Source organism: Zosterops lateralis (genome assembly GCF_965231275.1).
Source record: "Zosterops lateralis genome assembly, chromosome: 4".
In the NCBI taxonomy this organism is placed as follows: domain Eukaryota; kingdom Metazoa; phylum Chordata; class Aves; order Passeriformes; family Zosteropidae; genus Zosterops; species Zosterops lateralis.
In genome coordinates, this window is record NC_139765.1 from 41,390,802 (window position 1) to 41,410,661 (window position 19,860).

Below are 19,860 nucleotides of genomic sequence, written 5' to 3' on the forward strand. Positions count from 1 at the left end.
CTCAGAAGTTTCAGGTCTAATACCATGAATAGGCACTAAGCTTTGAATAATGCACTGAACGGTTAATAAAGATCAGGTTTTGGAACAAAAGCATATTTAAAGAAATAAGTTTGCTAGAAACTTAGGGTAGCCAATTTATTGTCTGTATTTCCAGGTTTTGGGAGGGCTTGCAGTTTTAATTGGAAAACTCATGACAACTATTTGCACTGTAGGAGCAGGAAACTCCTGCCACTGATCCATAAGCAAAGGAAGGGTAATGACAGACTGGGGTGGGTGCATACACCCTCTCAGGGGCTAACAAGCCCAGAAAGTGGCAAAAAACCTGTGACAAAGCCTTGCATGATGCTAACATGTTCAGAAGCCTATCATCTTGTATTTTACACTGTAAAACTATTCTGGAGTCAAAAAAAATTGGAAAAATATTTTTAATTAAAGAAGTAAGATTTAATCTTTCATTCTTCCTCATTTTTTCTTCTCCCTGTAAAATCACATATTTTTTTGTAACTGAATTTGACTGTAATCACCTGTGAGGAGACCTAGGGAGTTTTATTAAAAACACAGTAAGGCTGGTATCTAACACAGTATTTCTTTGTTGTGAGCTTATGTGTTTTTGTGTGGATGAAAGAAGGAGTTTCTAAATGAAGGTTCAAATCCAGGTTCCAGCGAAACGAGGGTATAGTCCACACCCATGACAATGGGACCAAAATGTTCACCAAGTCCATTCATTCTACCAAGAGCAGGAAAACTCTTCCTCTAAACCATGTTTAAAACAAGAATTTTAATGGCCCACTGCCAGAAACTCTCCAGTAAATGTGGAGATTTTGCTTGTACTTGCAGAAATATGTGCTTAGCCTATGCTAAGGCTTGGATGACATTTGGATGAGATGAGATGAGATGAGATGAGATGAAGTCCTGAAGCCTTCAGAAACATTAGGTTGCATTGAAACTTCGCTATTTTTTCTAATAACTTACGTCTCTGGGGTTGATGCCAGCACGACAGTGAAATAAATGCCAAAGTCCCAGGTGGACTCTCGGGACCAAACCAGCACCTTTTACCGACAGGCCGCTTTGGCTTGGCCGGAAGCCAGACCGCGGTGTGCGGGGTGATGCTGACAGACCTCCCTTTGCTCTGCATGATCACGGCAATTTCACTCGCAATTATAAGTGCTGCTTTACCTGGCCGTGCGGGAGCTCTCCGGGAGCGCCGCTCCGGCCCGAGCCGCCCTTCCCGCTGTGGGTGCCCGTGTCTCCCCTGGGCCCCTCTCGGGGCGGGGCGGGGCGGGCCGGTCCCGTGGCGGGGAGCGGGCGGCGGCTGCGGGGGAGGAGGGGGCTGGCTCAGGCGCTGGGAGCCACTGCCGCGGGAGCTCCCGTCGCCTCGCCTCGCCCCCCGCCGCCGGGGGATAAAGGCACCCGGCCCGGCGCTCCGGGCCGCCGGAGGGGAAGGCGGCGGGCGGAGGAGCGGGGCCGGGCACACCGCGCAGCCCCTCATGCGCCTCGGCGGCGGCGGGGGCTCCCCCCGGGCCGTGCCCGTGCCCGTGCCCGCGCTCGGGAATGGCAGCCGGGGGCGGGCGGCGGAGCCCGGCGGCGGCAGCAGCCCCAGCCCCGAGGCGTGGTCGGGGTCGCCGAACGCCAGCCTGGGCGGCTGGGACCCCTTCGGGCGGGACGAGGAGCTGGCGAAGCTGGAGATCGCGGTGCTGGCCGTGACCTTCGCGGTGGCGGTGGTGGGGAACGGCAGCGTGCTGCTGGCGCTGCGCCGCACGCCCCGCAAGGCGTCCCGCATGCACCTCTTCATCCGCCACCTCAGCCTGGCCGACCTGGTGGTGGCCTTCTTCCAGGTGCTGCCCCAGCTCTGCTGGGAGGTCACCCACCGCTTCCACGGCCCCGACGGGCTCTGCCGCGTCGTCAAGCACCTGCAGGTCTTCGGCATGTTCGCCTCGGCGTACATGCTGGTGGCCATGACCGCCGACCGCTACATCGCCGTCTGCCACCCGCTCAAGACGCTCCAGCAGCCCACCAAGCGCTCGTACGGGATGATCGCGGCGGCCTGGGCGCTCAGCCTGCTCCTCAGCACCCCGCAGTACTTCATCTTCTCCCTCAGCGAGGTGGAGCGCGGCTCGCAGGTCTACGACTGCTGGGCGCACTTCATCATGCCCTGGGGGCCCCGCGCCTACATCACTTGGATCACCGGCGGCATCTTCATCGCGCCCGTCCTCATCCTCATCGTCTGCTACGGCTTCATCTGCTACCGCATCTGGCGGAACGTGCGGGGCAAGACGCGCCCGGGGGAGGCGGCGGCGGCGGGAGCCGGGCGGCGGGCGGGGGATGACGGCGGCCCGCGAAGGGGGCTGCTGCTCGCTCCCTGTGTCAGCAACGTCAAAACCATCTCCCGAGCCAAGATCCGCACCGTCAAGATGACCTTCGTCATCGTCTCGGTGTACGTCGTTTGCTGGGCGCCCTTCTTCACCATCCAGATGTGGTCCGTCTGGGACCAGCGCTTCCCCTGGCTCGGTAGGTGACGCCGCCGCTTGTCGCCAGCAGCGCCTTGGGGGCTCAGCCCGCTGTCCCGGGGGCTCAGCCCGCTGTCCCGGGGCTCAGCCCGCTGTCCCGGGGGCTCAGCCCGCTGTCCCGGGGGCTCAGCCCGCTGTCCCGGGGCTCAGCCCGCTGTCCCGGGGCGCAGCGCCGAGTCGAGCGTGGGGGAAACGGGGCGCGGAGCAGAGAGCGGGCCAGAGGCGCGCTCTCCCGGCCCCGGACGGGCCCCTCTCCCGCCGGGGAATAGCGGCCGAGCGCCCGTGTGGGAGAAGAGACGCCCCGGGCAGCCGCTGCCCTCGGGGCCGCCCCGCCGGCACCGCTCGTGGTCCCGGCCCCGGTGGCCCCGGGAGCGGCGGCGCTCGGGCCGGGCTGTCCCGGGAGCGGCGGGAGCGGGGGCCGGGCTGTCCCGGGAGCACCGGGAGCGGGGGCCGGGCTGTCCCGGGAGCGGGGGCCGGGCTGTCCCGGGAGCGGCGGGAGCAGCAGCTGCGCCTCCGGAGAGGAACAGCAGCCGCAGCCTTCTCATCCCCAGCAAAACGAGCGATGCAAACGGGAGCATTTGCTGCCGTAATTTGAACCAGCAACATTTTCGTCCATTTGAAGCTGCCGATAAGAAAACTTTAGGAATGTTTAGTATTGTTGAGAATCATGCACACAGACATGTCGGAGCAGTTACATGAACTTATTGCACGTTCTTTCCTGTATCTGCTGTCTAATAATAGGGTGGAGCGCACCCTGAACCTTCCTCTCAGCAGGGCACTCACCTCTGAGTAGCTCCATTAGTCAAGTCACCGCTTTTCATGAATCAGTGGCAATTTAGACTTTGGAGATATCTGTCCAGCTGTTCAATACAGCTGAAAAAAATTGGTGAGTTTAAAAGCTGTCACATAGGTAATGATAGGCAGCATAGTGACATATGTTCTGTTTCCTCATAATGAAAAAGCAGCAAATCAAAATGTTGGAATCCATAATTTCTTGGGGTGTTTTTAGTATCCCCAAATTATCACTTACTGTAGTGAGAGCATTGATTCCCTCTAATACAGGACTAAAGTCAAGCCTATAATGCAGATCCCTATAGAGAAATAAAGGCTTGCAGTGAACAAATAGATTTTTTTTTTTTAACTTGAAAGGAAATTAAATCTAATTTAACAGATGGGTATTTGATATGTTTGTTTGAAGAGATTCTTCAAATCTGTGGAACTGCATAACACAGTAGTTATACTGTTTTGGAGATTCAGTATTTACAAAGAAAAGTCACTAATAATTGATTAGACTAAATACATATTTAGAATATTTAATCTAAGTAGTAACTAGTTATTGAAGGTAGAACACCATAGCTTTTTCATGCCGGAGTGCTAAGTTCCATTTTTCCCTTAAGTAAAATTTGTTCAACCTCCCAAATCCAGATTTGATGGACAATTCAGTAGTTAGTTGAGCATTCAATACCTTTCAGCTTTCAAATATATAGAGCAAAATTCAGTGTTATTGAAAGCAGTGGAAATTTTACCATTGTCTCCCAGGGTTTGGAAAAAACTTTTTGGTATTTAAAGAAGGAGCTTATCAACACATGGATACACATCAATGGAAATGTGACTAAATCATTATTTTGGATGGATTACCCCATAACTTATTCTGCTTTTTGGAGTCTGTTCAGAGAAATCCCCATCGGCTTCAATGGCAGCCTCACATAAATAAGACCTTTACTGATTATGTTCTCATTATTTGCTTCAAATGCTGCGGCTCAACATTTAGAATTCAAATATTCAGGAAAATAAATCCAATGGTTAATGAAGCAATTACTGAATAGTGCAAATGTTCTTTTGATGATTAAATAGCTTTCTCCCCCCCTCCCTAGATTCTGAGAACACGGCGACTACTGTTACGGCTCTGCTGGCCAGCCTGAACAGCTGCTGCAACCCGTGGATCTACATGTTCTTCAGTGGGCACCTCCTCCAAGACTGCCTCTGGAGCTTCCCTTGCTGCCAAAAAATAAAGCAAACGCTGAGTAAAGAAGATTCAAACACCAATAGCAGGCGACAGACTTCTTTCACCAACAACAGAAGCCCAACCCACAGCCTAAACACATGGAGAGAGATGCCCCACTCCAGATCGACCAGCTTCATCCCCATCCCAACATGAGATGGGCCTCAGGGCAGGCAGGGCTTGCAGTCCCATCACAGTGTTTGGGAGGGTTGTGGCATGGCACTTTATGCCACTCCAGGGCACCATCATGGTACCAAGGAATGACTAGGATGGCCATGAGACAAAAAGTGCCACCTTGCTTGATAAGCTATGCTGCAGTGTGTAAATATTTTCTGAGAGTTATTTAGGATTTGGGCAATTGATCAGGAAGGTGTGGCAACAATAAAGCAATTATTTTTTTTAAAAGAATTTATTTTAATTTTTTGTCTGTTTCTAAAATACTAAGTGCATTGTTTGCTTGCAGTTTAAAACAGTAAAAGTAATGAAGTGTTCATGTATTGGGGTAACTCCACTCTCTAGTGTTAATGCATAAATCTTCTCATGCTTGTCTGATGAAGAAGAAAGAAGACAATATGAGCAAGATTACACTTTAGTCTTAAACATTAAAAGAAAGGACTTCAGGAAAAGTCTCGGCTGTCCAGATAAGGAATGGGGTTAGACAGACTGAGTTGCTGGAATTCAGTTGTTCCTGATGCTCCATCTTATAAAGATCTAGCACTTCTCAGACACTGAAATTTAACAGCCCTTGTAAAGGCAAATCTTTTAGTGCTGTTGATGTCTCTATCTGTATTGTGGAGTTTCATTTTTAGGGTGACATTTCCTCTTCTCTTCATGTTGATGGAAATTATACAGCGTGTTTGTGTGCATGTGTGTGTTGTTGCACCTACTTTCATTTTTTAAAACTAACTTAAAAACATATTGATAAATAAGTCTGATACACTATGACTAGCTCAGCACCATTACAGTTATACCAAGAAAACTCATAATGAATACCAGAACCACTTGCTTTATTGGTAGGAATGCCACCTTCACTTTTTTAATTCACTAAGACATCTACGATCAAGCTGCACTGCTTGCTTGTCAAGCAAATATCCTCAAGAGCTCACAAGAGTGTAGTAATTTGGTAAGAGCTGTAGAACTGGTGTATTTCAAGACACAGATCTGACAATCAAAACAAGTCTTCTGGGGGCATATAAAAGTTGTCAAAGTTGTTGGCTTGTCTTTTCCTATTATCATTTTTATTGCCAGCTCATGACAATATAGTCTTAAAAATTGTCAGTAAACTGCAATAAAAAGTCATCACAACACATTTGCTCATTACAAAGCATTCAAGGTGTGCTTGTTTTCAGTACAATACATGCTAAGCTGACTGTAGTTCATTTATATGGTAAACAATCCTATTACATCTTTCCTTGGAGCCTGTGTCTTATATTGAGGTTGGGTTTAAAGCTCCTTGGGTAAGTTTTGCTGAGTTTTTAAGTCTTGAGAATCTCTTTGAGAAGTACAGCTACCCATTTGCTCTGTTTTCCTGAGCTTGCTGGATCCTGAATGTAGGTGCTGCCCTGGCCCTCTGCAGTCCCAGCTGGCTGATGGAGCAGTGATAATGTGCATGCAAGGAGGAAGCTCAGCAGCAGGTTTCTTTCTTTCTCACGAAAACCTAACAAACAAGATTGCTTTTCTAATTGCTTGAGGAGACTGTGTGGCTTTCACTGAGGATGGTACCCATGTCTGCTCAATAATTGTAGCAGAAATTAATAGAGTTAGGTGCAGAATAAGATCTTGAACCACTCCAGAAGCTCCTCACTGATTATTTTGAGCAAAGAATAGGAAATATTATACCTAAAAGAATTTTTTTTGTCACTAAAGAATATCTTGTCTCCATTCTCTTCTTTCCTTATGTTTGCTGTTGTTCAAAGCACTAGAACCCAGAGGACAGTGTGGTGGAACAGCTTATATTTAACAGACTATCTTTTTGACCACCTTTAGTATACAATTGTGACTACAGCTCTCACCAGCTCTGGACAAAGGTTTGTGAACCTGAAACTATATTTTAGTAAAAAAAACAAAATGCATGCCGTGACCTTGTGTGTGTGTTTGTGCACATTATGTGTACTGCGTATATGTTGCAAGTAGGTAATTCACAGTTACTGAAATTGCAAGCGTTTCAAATTAAGTATACTATCCTTTGCCTACTTTTCAGTTTGTGCTACTACTTTCTTTGTACATGAAATATGTATTAAAAGCCAATTAGCTATACTAACAGAATTTTCATGTTTGCATAATTGAATGTTTTTTTTCTATTACACTTTACATTCAAACAGAAAAGATAATGAAAAAATGTGTATAGAATATTGTTGAAAATAAAAATGAACTGGGTAATGACCAGTGTATGTATTAAAGCAAACAGACCCAAAGTACAAATTTAGCTTTTTTTCAAATATGTTATAAAATCTAGGTTTACACTTGGGGGCTTGTCAGCATAAATTTCCCTTGTGAGTGTTCTATAATTTCTGTAATTAAACTGACAACACAATTTATCAATATTTAGTTTCCGGACATTTTTTGTAAATACTGTCTTTTTCACATAATTTCAGTGTTGGAAGCTACAGACAATATTTTTTAATTGTTCATGTGTGGAGATATTTTTTTAAAGCTACTTTGGGTTATCATGAGGGTGCCCTAATGGAAACAGAAGGAAATAAAAAATTGTGAAACCATCGCGAGTTTAAAACATGGAAAGTCGCTCTAATAAACCAGCATATTTTTTTATCAGAAGCATTATGGATTTTTGGCTTGTCTAGATTTTGGAGGGTCAGAAATGTATTTAGTAATGCTGAATGTATTTAATAAAATTCAAAATGTCTTCATTTAATAAGCTGTGTCCATGAAAAGCTTTAAGGAGTGAACAAAATTAAAATGTTTTTCTATTATACATAGTGCATGAAGGACACACGCAAAGAAGGAATGTGCAGTCAGCTTTCCACTATATGCTGTTAGTATTGTTAAAACATGTAACTGAGCACTTATTCATGTTCTAGAGGGGTTCTTTTGATATTTTTGTTTTAAATACTTATCTTCTAATGTAAAGCGTGGTCGAATGGACCACGAGAGCTTGAGCACCAGAGCTTGTAGTCTGTTGTTTTTACTAGCATTGCTAGAATTCAAGCATTTTAAATTCAATTAAGTGGCAAAAGTGGAGATGATACAGAAGATGGAAAGGATTTTGTTCATTTATATAAGAACCTAAGTTGCCAAAAAGTGTCTTTTCATTAATTAATTTTTAATTTTTTTCCCTTTGAATTACCACATCAAGACAAAAATCTACAAGAAGACACAAATTCATGTGTGCCCAGTACTTCAAACGTTTTGTCTGCAAAAAATCTTATAGCCAATTCCAAATTTTCCAGATTGAAGGACCTTGCTAAAGTGCATGCATGCTCCTTTCCAACTCAAGCATCTGGAAACCAGGGCAGAAGAAGGAAAGACCTTGCAGAGCTGGATGCTGTCCTAGGGCAGATACTGGTGACCCAGCTTTGGGAAGGGAACACAGGCCTTACAATAGTAGGTCTGCTGAAATAAGTTACTTGTTGCATAAAAACCCCCAAACTCTGTAAGAGTTCTCTCGGGCTGAGTTCCCCACCTACAAAAAAGACTAATTAAATACAGTGTCGTCTTCTAAAAAAGTGTCTGCACAAGTTTCAGTCTGTTGTGTACATGGAAGACTGAGGAGGCAGAAAGACAATAGCTGGAGCAGTAGTTACTCTTACAAGGTAGATTTCTATGTTTTTCTATAGGAATGGGCTTTACTGGAAAATGTATCCCTTGCTACTTGGGTAAAGGAATTACAGGATAAATGAATGGGCAAGTTTCAAGGTCCAGGACTAGATCGCAGCTGCTCTGCAGGGAGCAGTCCTGACTAGTTCAGGTAATAGTCCCTCACACAAGAGTAGGTCCAGCTGGTAAGTCATGCAGAATGGTTTGTGCAGCTATGCAAAAAGCAGGAAAACAACAATCACAACTACTTCCTGCTGAGCTTTGTTAGAACCAGCCAACATAGGTCTGCCTCTCCCAGGACTGGTCCTGCAGAAAGCCTCGGATCCAGTTCAGTGTTAATTAACACTATATCACTACTTTGGTACAACTGCTCAGTAATTTGACCCGCCTTAGTATTAACTTGCTTAGAGTCACAGTTTACATGCAAATTAGGCTTAGTTCTCCATAAGGACATTTTCAGCTGAATTTCTGATACAGTCCATTGAGTTACTTAGTTTCTGAAAAGCAAGGCTGTGAGGCATCATCAGGAGTGCAAAGCTTTCTTCCGCTCTATGGTGAGAAGACTGGCAAGTCTCTCTTATTCTAGGTGGATCAACACGTTGTCAGATATGACTGAACTTTCTTCCAGTTAAGGAAGAATCTTTTGCACAATCACAGTATTTTTCCCATTTCCAACATTTGGTTTTTCAGGGGTGTGGATGGAAGAGGAGGCTTTGAGACAGAGCACTTTCTCAGTGCTCTGCAAGCAAAAGAGGCCCAAGTTATTCATCCTCAGTTCAGGATAATGATGATTATCTTTCTCCATAAATTCTCACAGGACACATGGCTAAGAAGTACTATGTACAAGTTCAATACTCCTTTTCAAGCAAAGCGTTGGCAATGCAGTCTGTTGGTGTCCCATCAGCTTTTACACTCTTGTAGCAAAACAGGACAAAATTGACATTGGTTGTCCAGGGGACAAAGCCCATTCGGGATGTGGTGGAACATGTAACCAGAGACTGGCAGTGACTGTCTCTTTCACTGTTACTGCTGTGATTGTCCCTGCCATAGTCTTTCCTGACCCTGGTAATGATGGTAGCAAGAATTTGGGACAGGGACCACAGGGGCAGCAGCAGACAGGGTTGTCATTAAAGCACATTAATTTCAGTCTTTTTGGTGGAAGGAATGTGGATCTTATCAAATAAAAAATCCACAGTGAATATTGGGAGAGAGATGAACTGGTGACTCAGAGAGCAAATAAAACGTCTAATCTCAAAGGTTATTTGAAAGTATCAAAATGCTTTCCATTTTTCAATTTTAAGATATGCTTTATGTATTTAGAAAAAGAGCCCCTCGGCTCCTGGATCTGTAACTGCATGAAGCTCCTTACAAATCTAAGTATCTCTGCTGACATGGCTACTAGGCTATGTCTAAAAAAAGGACAATGATCTCTCCAATTTAAGCATTCAACATGTGACATGTTGGGCCTTGGCTGCCCCAAAACAAACGTGTCCTGTGGGAAATATGAACAGACACAGACTTTTCCTGGAAGAGAAAGGAAAAAGCCTAAATATCATTCCTCTTTTTGGAAAAAGGTGAGAGGGTAAATACCGTAATAGATGAATAAATCTTCAAACTAAAAGGCAACAGTCTTCCCAGTATTTTAGAAAGCTCTTGGTTAAACATTATGTGGAAGTGAGAAGCAGTAGATGAAGAATCTGGAGGACTAGGAGGCATGTCACTTTGTAGCTTTTATATCAAAAGCAGAAACTTGCTTAGGTGCTGCTCAAATATTTTTCTAAATAAGAGTAAAACCTGTACAAAATAATGTACCAAACCCAAAAAATTAGGATAGCCAATGCTCTGCCCTGGCTCACTGTAAAGCAAGCAGAGCTATGCCGAGTAAGAAATCTGCAAACTGGGGTAGGCACAGACAAATGCACCCTCTGAAATACTGTATGTGTCAGTCACCTCAGAGGAAACCACAGATAACAATTCACTTTATTGTTGGCTGAAATCTGAATAAAAAGGAAATCAAATCATCAGACTAACTTTCTACACAATTAATCTGAATAATAATTTTCCAGAGAAGAAGCAAATATTATTAAATAGCCACCATTATATTTTCTAAATATGAGACATTTCATGGTTTCCATGGGAGCAAAGGAATGGCTTCCAAGTGTTACAAGTAGGGACAGAGTATGGATTGATTTCAGTAAGACATTTCAGCATTCATGTGGATTTCATTTCTCATGTTGTCCCATTATCTCCAATACTCCAAACGTTGCGAGGGTAGTCAGGGCAACAAGGATTTATATACAGTAAATAATAAACAAAAGCAAGATACATTTGTGTGACTACATATTATCTCATTTCTCAAACCAAATTTTACTTGTCTTTTTCAACAGAAAAGAATAGGAATTTAATTATGTATCTCTGATAACCTAGTTCACCATAAGGCTGATGACCAGAGGCTTAAGAATCCTAAGCTTTGATATATGGTTACAAATGTTCTTTATTAAAGGCATGGGTTTGGGGCTCATCAGTTAGTAACATGTTATTAAATTCAATAGAATATGGCAAATGAAGAGAGAGTTCTGTCTTTGTGTTGTTTTGTTATTCTTTTGGGGGTTGGGTTTTGTTTCATTTATTATGGCAATTCTTCTGAAAAGCTACGTTTTAAATATGCTCTACTGAGATAAAATGAGATGAGATGATGAGATGAGATGATTGAAAGCACCATGAAGAATCCCATCTTGACTCTCTCTTCCAACCTAAGATATATCATTAGTGCTTGCTCTTCCATCTCACAGATTACATTGTAAGGCATAGTGTAATTAAAGAACAAAATCTCATTTATTTCCAAATTTATGACCCAAGTGCCTCAATATTTTAAGCTGGATGACACAAAGATGGAATTCATCTGCATGAACGTATGTACCTAACAGTGCATGTGTGTCCATCTGATGAAGAGTTATTAATTTTGTGGCCAATACAAAACCAATTTCTGGAGTCATCCTATAAAGGGAGTCATCCTACAAAGGATATCAAGAACACTGCCCTTATCTCCATTGATATGTGGACCGGAAAACTATTTATTCATTGTTTTAAATGGCAGGTAGACAGCTAGCTCAAATTGGTGAATATGTACTGCAGATAGTTGTCTATAAGTACTATAGGTTTAAGATCTCAGCAGACACATCTATGTTACTAGTCCATGATTTTAATTTCTTTAAGGGCAACTACAAAATATTGCCATCTAATAGCCTCATTTTGTTTTGAATGGAGTTGATGATGCTATCACTAACCAAGGGGGCTCATATTGCTAAGCTTCTGCCAGCTGGGTGCGTTTGTTAGTTGTGTCACAAGGAAGACCAAAACCAAAGTGAGCCTAGAGATCAATTTACCTCCTCACACCCAGATGATATCTCTGGCCTTACAAAGAGGGAAAAATCTGCATCTAATCTCTCTGTGTGTCCCATCCGTGCACGCTAAACCTTTCCATCTCCTTTGTTCTTAAAGGTAGATTTGTGAGAAATCCCTAATTAGGCAGAACTCTCAAGGTACTCAGGTAATACAATCCTAAGGTCAATGTATGACATAGAAAGATACATCTCATTACACAAAGAGTTAGGACAGGTGTTGGGGGGAAAGGATAATATCTAAAATTCTTGGTAATATTGTGTGGTGTAAAAAGGAATAAGGAAAAGGAGAGTGGCATGTTAGGTATGTCTGCCACATATGGCACATGAAGTCCCGTTTTCCCTAAGAAACTACTCAATTATAAAAACTTCGAGAATATAATCAGTGTAAAATGGTTTGTGTTGGATGCCATCAATGGCTGTTTTCAGCATGAGCACAAAAAATTACTCAGTAGTTCTGGCCATATCTCCTTCACAACAGTTTAAATGGAAAGTTAAAGTAATGTAATGACTTAGTGGAAAAACCCCAGATTTTACCTCTTTGATGAAAAACGGCCCTTTTTCACCAGAGATGTCAGGTTTGTGCAAAAAACAGAAACCAACTCTGTGTGCCTCAAAGTCCATATACTTTTGGCCTGTGTGGGGAGGCCAGGATTTTCCTGAGCGTAGGGAAAACAGGGAGCATGGAACAGACACCCCAGAAGCCACCTCAGCACACTCTAGCTCACACTGGGAAGACACACTGGTTTGGCAATAGTAACTCTGTAAGTACTAGCATGATTGAGTTCCTATGTGTATCTTTCCATGACAGTTTTTAAATCCTTGCTGAAGGCAAGGACACAAGGGAGTGAAGAAACTCAGTGGGACACTTGCACCGTGTCCTTCTTCCCAAACCTAGGAGAAAGGTACAGGCAGGGGTTTCCCATGCTGCTGCTGGGCTGGCAGCAGGGCAGAGAACTCACACTCCTGGAGCTCCTGCCCCAGATTAGCAAGCTCTGGGAAACCAACCAGGCTCAGGAAACTTGGAAACAACTTCCACCCTTGGAGTATGATGGAGCACCCTCGAGTGACATCTTCCAGACCAGCAATGTGAGTACTCATTTGCCCTGGCCTCTGTGGGACCCTGGAGAGAAACTGGGTCTCTTATAGGAGACAAGTGGTTAAAATCCTTTTCCACATGCTGCTAGCTAGGATGGGAACATTTCCAAAAATAGGGGCTGAACTTCTTCAACAATTGAAAACCAGATCACAGAGAGATAGGTCTATAAAAGTGTCTTGTAGATGAGATGAGAACTAAATAGGACTTTTCCTGGATTCTTTTGTTTCTCTTTTGTTTGGTTTTTGTTTGTTTGTTTGGGTAACACATGCGGTAGCTGAGATTCTTCTCTGTTAGCAGGAGTTGGAAAATAAAGATGCAAATCCTCAAGCTTTCATTTCAGTGGAAATGACAGAGCAAGCCAACATATTGCTAATTAGCAGATACACTCATGACATATTCCAAACATTTGGATTAATCAGTTATAAAGCATAAATATTTCAAAATGCACTTTCATGAAACTCTGACTTATAGGTACTACATGACAGAAAGAGGGTACTCAGTTTTCAAAACTGAATTAATTTGAAATGAAGAGCATTTGAAACTGTTCATTCTTAGTCTTTTTATTAATCATCTTAACCTGAAGTTCTTTTCTGCCTTGTAGCCATGTAGAAGCATGACAGAATTCTTCCATACTACAGAAATATTTTCCAAGCCTAATACAAAGATAATTATGCTTATCTGACCTGTAAATTACAGAATACTATGCATATCGGAGAGGTTGATTTTAAGAATGAATCCATGCAAACATGTCTTCAATTAATTTACCTTTGATCTTTTGTGTGTGTGTTGCCATCAGAAAGGACTAATTTCTTAATTTCAGCACTTTTCAGTGAAAGCATTTGCATAAAGAAGGAAACTTGCTCATAAGACCAGCAGCCCTGTTATGTATAGTGAGGCAATAGTAGCAATAGGATAAGAAATCACACTCTTTGTCACAAAAGGAAATGTAATTCTGTCACTTTAATAGTGAGAGAAGAAATGTGTGAGACAGAATTAACATCAGCTCTGAAACTTCTGTATGACCTCAAAGACTAGAGAAGGCCAGCACACTTTCTCCTCATGGCAGGCTGTATCTGAGGAGGCAGCTCTAGCATTTCTGGTTCTCTCTGTTGAAAATATTTTTCTCTAGAGGTTGGTTAAGTTTATTTTTTATAAAAGGATGGCACTTCAAGGACAAAATTATCTTTCCTCTGTGGTGTGCACTCTCAGGCAAAAGTCAAACTTCAGTTTTGACAACCTGACAAAGAATTAAAGGGATGTGATACATATGTTGTTTTCAGTTATTCTTGGAGCTGGACTTGAATGAGTGTCATCTGAAGGGGTACATTAGGTAAAAATACAACCAGCAGGCCAATCTCTTACTTAACTACTTAACTGGAGGACAGCAGGAAAACTGATTCTTACCGATTGAACCCTGACACTGATGATAAAATTGTGGCATTGGTACAGAGCGTAGTCTCCTTTAGAGACTTCTCCATTTCCAATTAGATTGTCTCAGGGCAAGCTTTTAGAGATGCTTTAAAGAATTTTTTAAGAATGCTATTTGTTCTGTTACTTTTTATTGTACTTATTCTTTTAAGCCTGGCCTAAGAGCTGAATGAGTTCATACATATGTTCAAATGCAGCATTTCACTTATTGGTTTCAACATGATTCACTTTTATGAGCCTTTGCTTAGCTGAAGCTGGGAATTAATCACTGAATTTCAGTGCTTTTCTCATCCATCTGAATCCAGGTGAGATTTTATATGACACTTTGTTTACCTTGTGCTTAGTGGGGGGTTCAATTCCCTAACTAATCAATCCCATGCAGTTGTCTATATTAAATCAACTAGGGATTAAAGAAAAGAGATTATTGGAGACATTCAAGAATCATGAAAATTCTCCTTGCTTCCTACTGATGAGTGTCTGGAAGTTTGCTGAGGATGTTGCTTTTGGAGTGAAATTTATGGTCATGCAGAGCTGTTTTGTATGGTCCCTCTATCAGCCAGATCTACCAGGTCACATTGGCATGAGGTCATGGGGTGACACACTGCACCAAGCAGCTTGCCACAGTCCTCACAGGACACAGCAGCATTAGTGCCAATTTGTTGACATTTGTTACAAAAATATGAAGATTTATGAGTTGGCTATGGATTGAAATATTTATGTGAAAGTTTCAGATGAAACAGCAGAACGAAGTTTAGAAGGACAGGTCAGATTAATACTCTATGTCTGTGATTTCATTCAAAGCAAGAAGAAGAAAAAACTGACCTAAAAATAAGGTAACAAGAAAACAAAGAGCAGGATTGGAGCCATAAAATAACCAGATAAGTAAAGCAAAAATTATGAGGGCTCAGTTGACATACTGAGGCAAAAGATCTCAAATGACACCTACTTCCAAAGGGCACGATGGCAAACTGGCATCAATTCTTCGCTGCAAGCCCTGACATACGTGTCTTAGTGCGGCTGACCATGTGTGTGAACATGTGAATGGGTAAAAATCTGTGTAGAGATTTTCTAAATAAAAATCACCTTTCCCTTCCATAAGACCTCACAGTGAATTAGCTTTATAGTTATTTAGTACAAACCGGCTGTGTGGAGATGCAGGAGGAAAGAGCACCACGGAGCATTCAATGATGTAGCAATTCTGCTTTCAGGAGGATCTCTGGGCATAGGTCACACACGAAGGTGTAGCAAGTTGAAAGGTGTCCCCTCAGGGGTTGGACATTATATCCCACTGAGCTGGATACCTGGAATCTGAAATACTTGAAATGAAGTGCAATAGACTTCTGAACAGTATCTGAATTTTGTGCTGGCCCACTGAATATTAAGGGTAATAAAAGCATAATTAATGCCAAAACAGCAACAGATGCGCCATACCCAACCTTACGCAAAAATACGATTAAAACCATTTTAGACTTCAGAAGTAACAAAGATGCATTATCATCAGCCTTTCCAGTAACCTGCAGCTGTTCTGTGTCAAATTTAGTTCAATCCAGCTGAGACACAAGCCAAATTTTGATTTTGGCTATATATGTTCTAATTTTGCTGGAAGCTAGGATCATTTTGGTCCCATAGCTCCAAATTTTAGTCTTCTTTTGTTGTATAATCAAACTGGAAATGTTAGCGAGCAGTCTTTTAAATTACATCCTCTGCAGAATTAAATTTACTGCAAAGGGGAGAATCTGGAGATGAGGAAGAGATGAGGCAGGAAGATTTTGGGCCATATGACTGACCAATAAGCCCCTAAAAGGCAAGAAGCCTCAGAGGAAACAGTTAAGGGTGATGTAATCATGAAGATCAAGGAATAATGTAGGATGTGACTGACCACAGCTGTTGCAAAGAAAACTTTGCAACAGGACTCCTTGGCAAAGGAGGATGACCTTTGTTTTACATAAACAGCTATGAACAGTTGAGTTGCTCAAATGGTAGTGTAAATGTTTCCCACTGAATTCATTAAACAAGTGTAAATGTCTCCTTGAGTTAGCTAGAGGAGCATCAGGGAGTGGTTATGTGGCTCAGCCTGACACAGAGTATAAAAACGAGACAACGAGTAAAAGTGTTTTGAAGGGGACAGGCTTGAGCAGCCCATAAGTTTCTCTCCAACAACTGGGGATGCCCAGTGTCATCACAATGAATATGTTATAGAGATGGATAACAGGAATCACACAATTTATTGCAGTTGCAATGGATGTTTTGCTAAGTCTAACTTACAGCAGTTTTGTGATTTAAATATATTTTCTATTACTCTGATAAATCAGAAATCCCCCATAGTATCAACCATCTTTAAATAAGTTCTTTTGACAATAAACATTTCACCTTCCATGTGTGGAATATCTAGAAGAATCCAATCAGGCAGGATTGGACTCTGACAGGCTATTCCTGTCCTTCAATACTGGGTTGCCCTGAGGATGTTTCTGATCTCTGAGAAAGTCAGAAGAAACAGCATTAGCTTGCCAAAGCTGCAGTAATCCTTCTGTGAATCCAGTCCTGCATCCTCCTTTTTATCAATAAGCTCCCTGCATGGACCATGTTTGAGAAATCATCAAGTGCTTGGTAATGTGTTGATACAACTTTTGAGTGGATTTTTCTTCCATTGTAATATTTTTTTGCAGTATAACAACAACAACAACAACAGTAATAGTTGTTATTAGTTGTAGTATTAGTATTACTATTATTGTACTACAGCAAAATATTTAGAGCATCTCTTTTCAAATTGATGACATTTAATGTTTGGGCTCCTGGGAAAAGCTGTGACTGTATTTGGAGATTCCTACTTCATAAGTTTTCTTCGTTGCTTTGAAAATTCCCTCTAGTGAGTACACTAAAGGCAATTCTGTTAAAAGTCTGCTGGATTACAGTCAAACCCTTATTCCTAGGTATTTCTTTTAAACTGACAGAAGAGATGGAGTGCTGCATAACTTTGATAGCAGCCTTAGCATAGCTCATTGCATGTGGTTCACTGCAGTATGCCTTAGGTGAAGAGACAGAGCTTTGAAAGCCTGATCCTGCACATTTTAAAACAAGAAAGATTCAAAAAACATGTTTTCCTCTTCAAGAACTATAGAAGAGGCTTATGTACCTTTCAGACTCTGTAGTATGTAATTTTTCATTGTTAGCAAACAATGCAATGAACATCAGAGCCCAAAGTGTTAGGAGTTTTTCAGTACCTGTGTGTTCCTATAATCTCAGAGACTATTATAAGGAACTGTCAGTGGAAGGCACAGGGGTTGTTACCCTCTGGATAGGACTTCTTTATAACCTTTTAAGTGTGGATTAATTAGAAAGAAAAGAGTATTTTAATATAGTTTTTCTAAAGCCTCTCAGTCCTTCTACCTCTTGGCCAAATTATGACTGCCATTCATAATATATCTTTGCAATATCATTAAAGTCAGTGGTCTCTTTCCTTTCATTTTTCTCTTTAGCTGAAGATGTAAAAACTGGGATAGAAATTGATGAATTTAATCAGGTTTTACATGCATAAATCTAAGGGTAGATTTTCTTACCTTACATTTTTCAAAAGTGAATTTCCTGTAGAAATAGCAATCTGGTAGTCCCAGTTGGACCATCACTGTTTGACAAATTAGAAATTCCTTGAAAGCAAGTCATAATCCACTACAGAACTCCTCTCTACTCCCTGCTGTAAGGATATTTATAGCTAGAAGTAAAAAATGCACACACAAAAAGAAGATATAAATGGCAAATGATAAACAAGTTCTCAAGAGTTGAAAGTCAGTAGAAATTTTTAGATGACCCCAAATGATTTCCATTTTTTAAAAGAACACTCTGTCTATTTTATGACTTGACCAAGGTAAGACAAAATAAAGAATGAGGCAAGCACTTTTATGGCATGTGTCAAAAACTGAGAAAGGAATGTGTGTGAACTTTTAAGGAGTTTTTCTAATAAGAATTAGTATCTCTTAGTTAAAATATGTCAGTCATGGGGTACAGTAGAAATTTACAGCCTACAGATATCTGCCTGGGAAGGATGTAAGTGGGAAACAGGCTGCGAATCACTTCACTGCTGGTACAAAAACACTGTAAAAACTTGAATTTAGAGAGATCTATGCTCCCGTGCTGCTTTTGTTAGCAAGAATAAATAGATATTCCTTGTGTTGTTTACAGTGTAGAGTGGCAATACAAACTAGGAACCTATTGGTCTTGCAACATCTCAGATAAGTCTCAGGAACCCTCGGAGGAGTCAGAGATAGACATTTGTGTATGTGGGAAAATTGCAATACTTAGTGTACATAGAATCTCGAGATTTAAAAAGATGTAAATATTTAATAGCTAAGTGTTTGATTCAGAGATCCATCCCCTTCTGTAAGAAAGGTAGTGCAGGAGGAAAGAAAAGCTCAGTGGTCAGGTTGTCTCCCATCTTCTGCAATTAGTGGCATAGAAATGGAAAGCAGAAGGAAAGTATGGAGACACTTGTTGCCACAGCTGTACAGGCAAAATGAAGAGCAGCAGTAGAAGGATGGAGCCTTGAAAGGGCATTGATTTCCTCTGTGCCAGGGGAAATATTAATATAATATTGGGATGAAGTAGATATGAGTAGTCTGTTATATGTACTGCAGAAATCAGTGCAATTTCTTGGTGCTGTACAGCACTGAGCTGAGGACTCCCTGATGGGCAGTGCTGTGCAACTGAATTGATAGAGGCTGATCTGCTGCCTCTGGAGCATCTCACTATCTGTGGATGCGCCTAGTCCCAGTCTGAGACTATCTTCTGCCTTCCTCTGCCAACTATAATGCTGGGTTCAGGTGCAGTACATTTGAGGCAGGGGAGTGGGAGCGAGATGATTATGTCTTTTTGGGGTTTTCCTCAGTAAAACTGAGTCTTTTCTGCAAAACAGGGACGGCACTCACCAGCAAAGGACTCAGGATACAGGTGTCATGAAACAAGTTACTGGGAAGCAGAGAAGATCAAAGAATTACCTGCACTGTTGATTATTGGCACACCAACTGTGAGTAATCAAATGCTTAAGGGCTGGTGATCTGCACAAATGTGAAAGAGAGGGAAAAAAATCCCACATGCCAGTGGTTTACAACAGCAGATTGTGTGGCTGGTGGCTCACTGCAGAGGTAAATGACATTTACATGGCCCCTGGTTAACAGAAGCAGCCATTGGGCTATGAGACAATATTATTTTTAAGACCCTTACATGAGTAAGGAAAACTTACTTGAAAACCCTTGAGGAAAACCATCCAAATCAGTAAGAGACTTCAAGAGGAATTAATCTGCTTTTGAAGCTGAAGATCTAAGCAAACCTAAAAGCCCTGCTCTTTTTAGCTCACTACTGTGTTTATTGGTTTTGGTTAGGGTTTTTTTAGCTGAATTTGTCTTTTATGGTAAGTATTAGATTAGTTGACTATCCCTGATTTCTTGGGTCATGACTGGCAATAGGAAGAAGACTGCAGCACAAACATGAACTTTTCAAACTCTTACCATTAGCTCTCCTTCTACTCTTCACCCGAGGGACAGTCCATCTCTGACCTATACGCATGGTTCTCAGCAGACAGCTAATCTGTTCTGTAAACAAACTGGTTTTTATTCCCTTGGGAAAAAAAACCAAACAACAAACAAACCAACAAATAAA

The 19,860-nt window shown here is 42.0% G+C and overlaps 1 protein-coding gene across 1 annotated transcript; it reads left to right on the forward strand.

Moving 5' to 3' along the window:
* Window positions 1-1,422: 1,422 nt before the first annotated feature.
* AVPR1A (arginine vasopressin receptor 1A) lies at window positions 1,423-7,712 on the forward strand. Its single transcript, XM_083859853.1, has 2 exons — window positions 1,423-2,508; window positions 4,382-7,712. The coding sequence occupies exons 1-2, from the start codon at window positions 1,488-1,490 to the stop codon at window positions 4,663-4,665; spliced, it is 1,305 nt and encodes a 434-aa protein (XP_083715979.1). The 5' UTR covers window positions 1,423-1,487; the 3' UTR covers window positions 4,666-7,712.
* The last annotated feature ends 12,148 nt before the right edge of the window (window positions 7,713-19,860 follow it).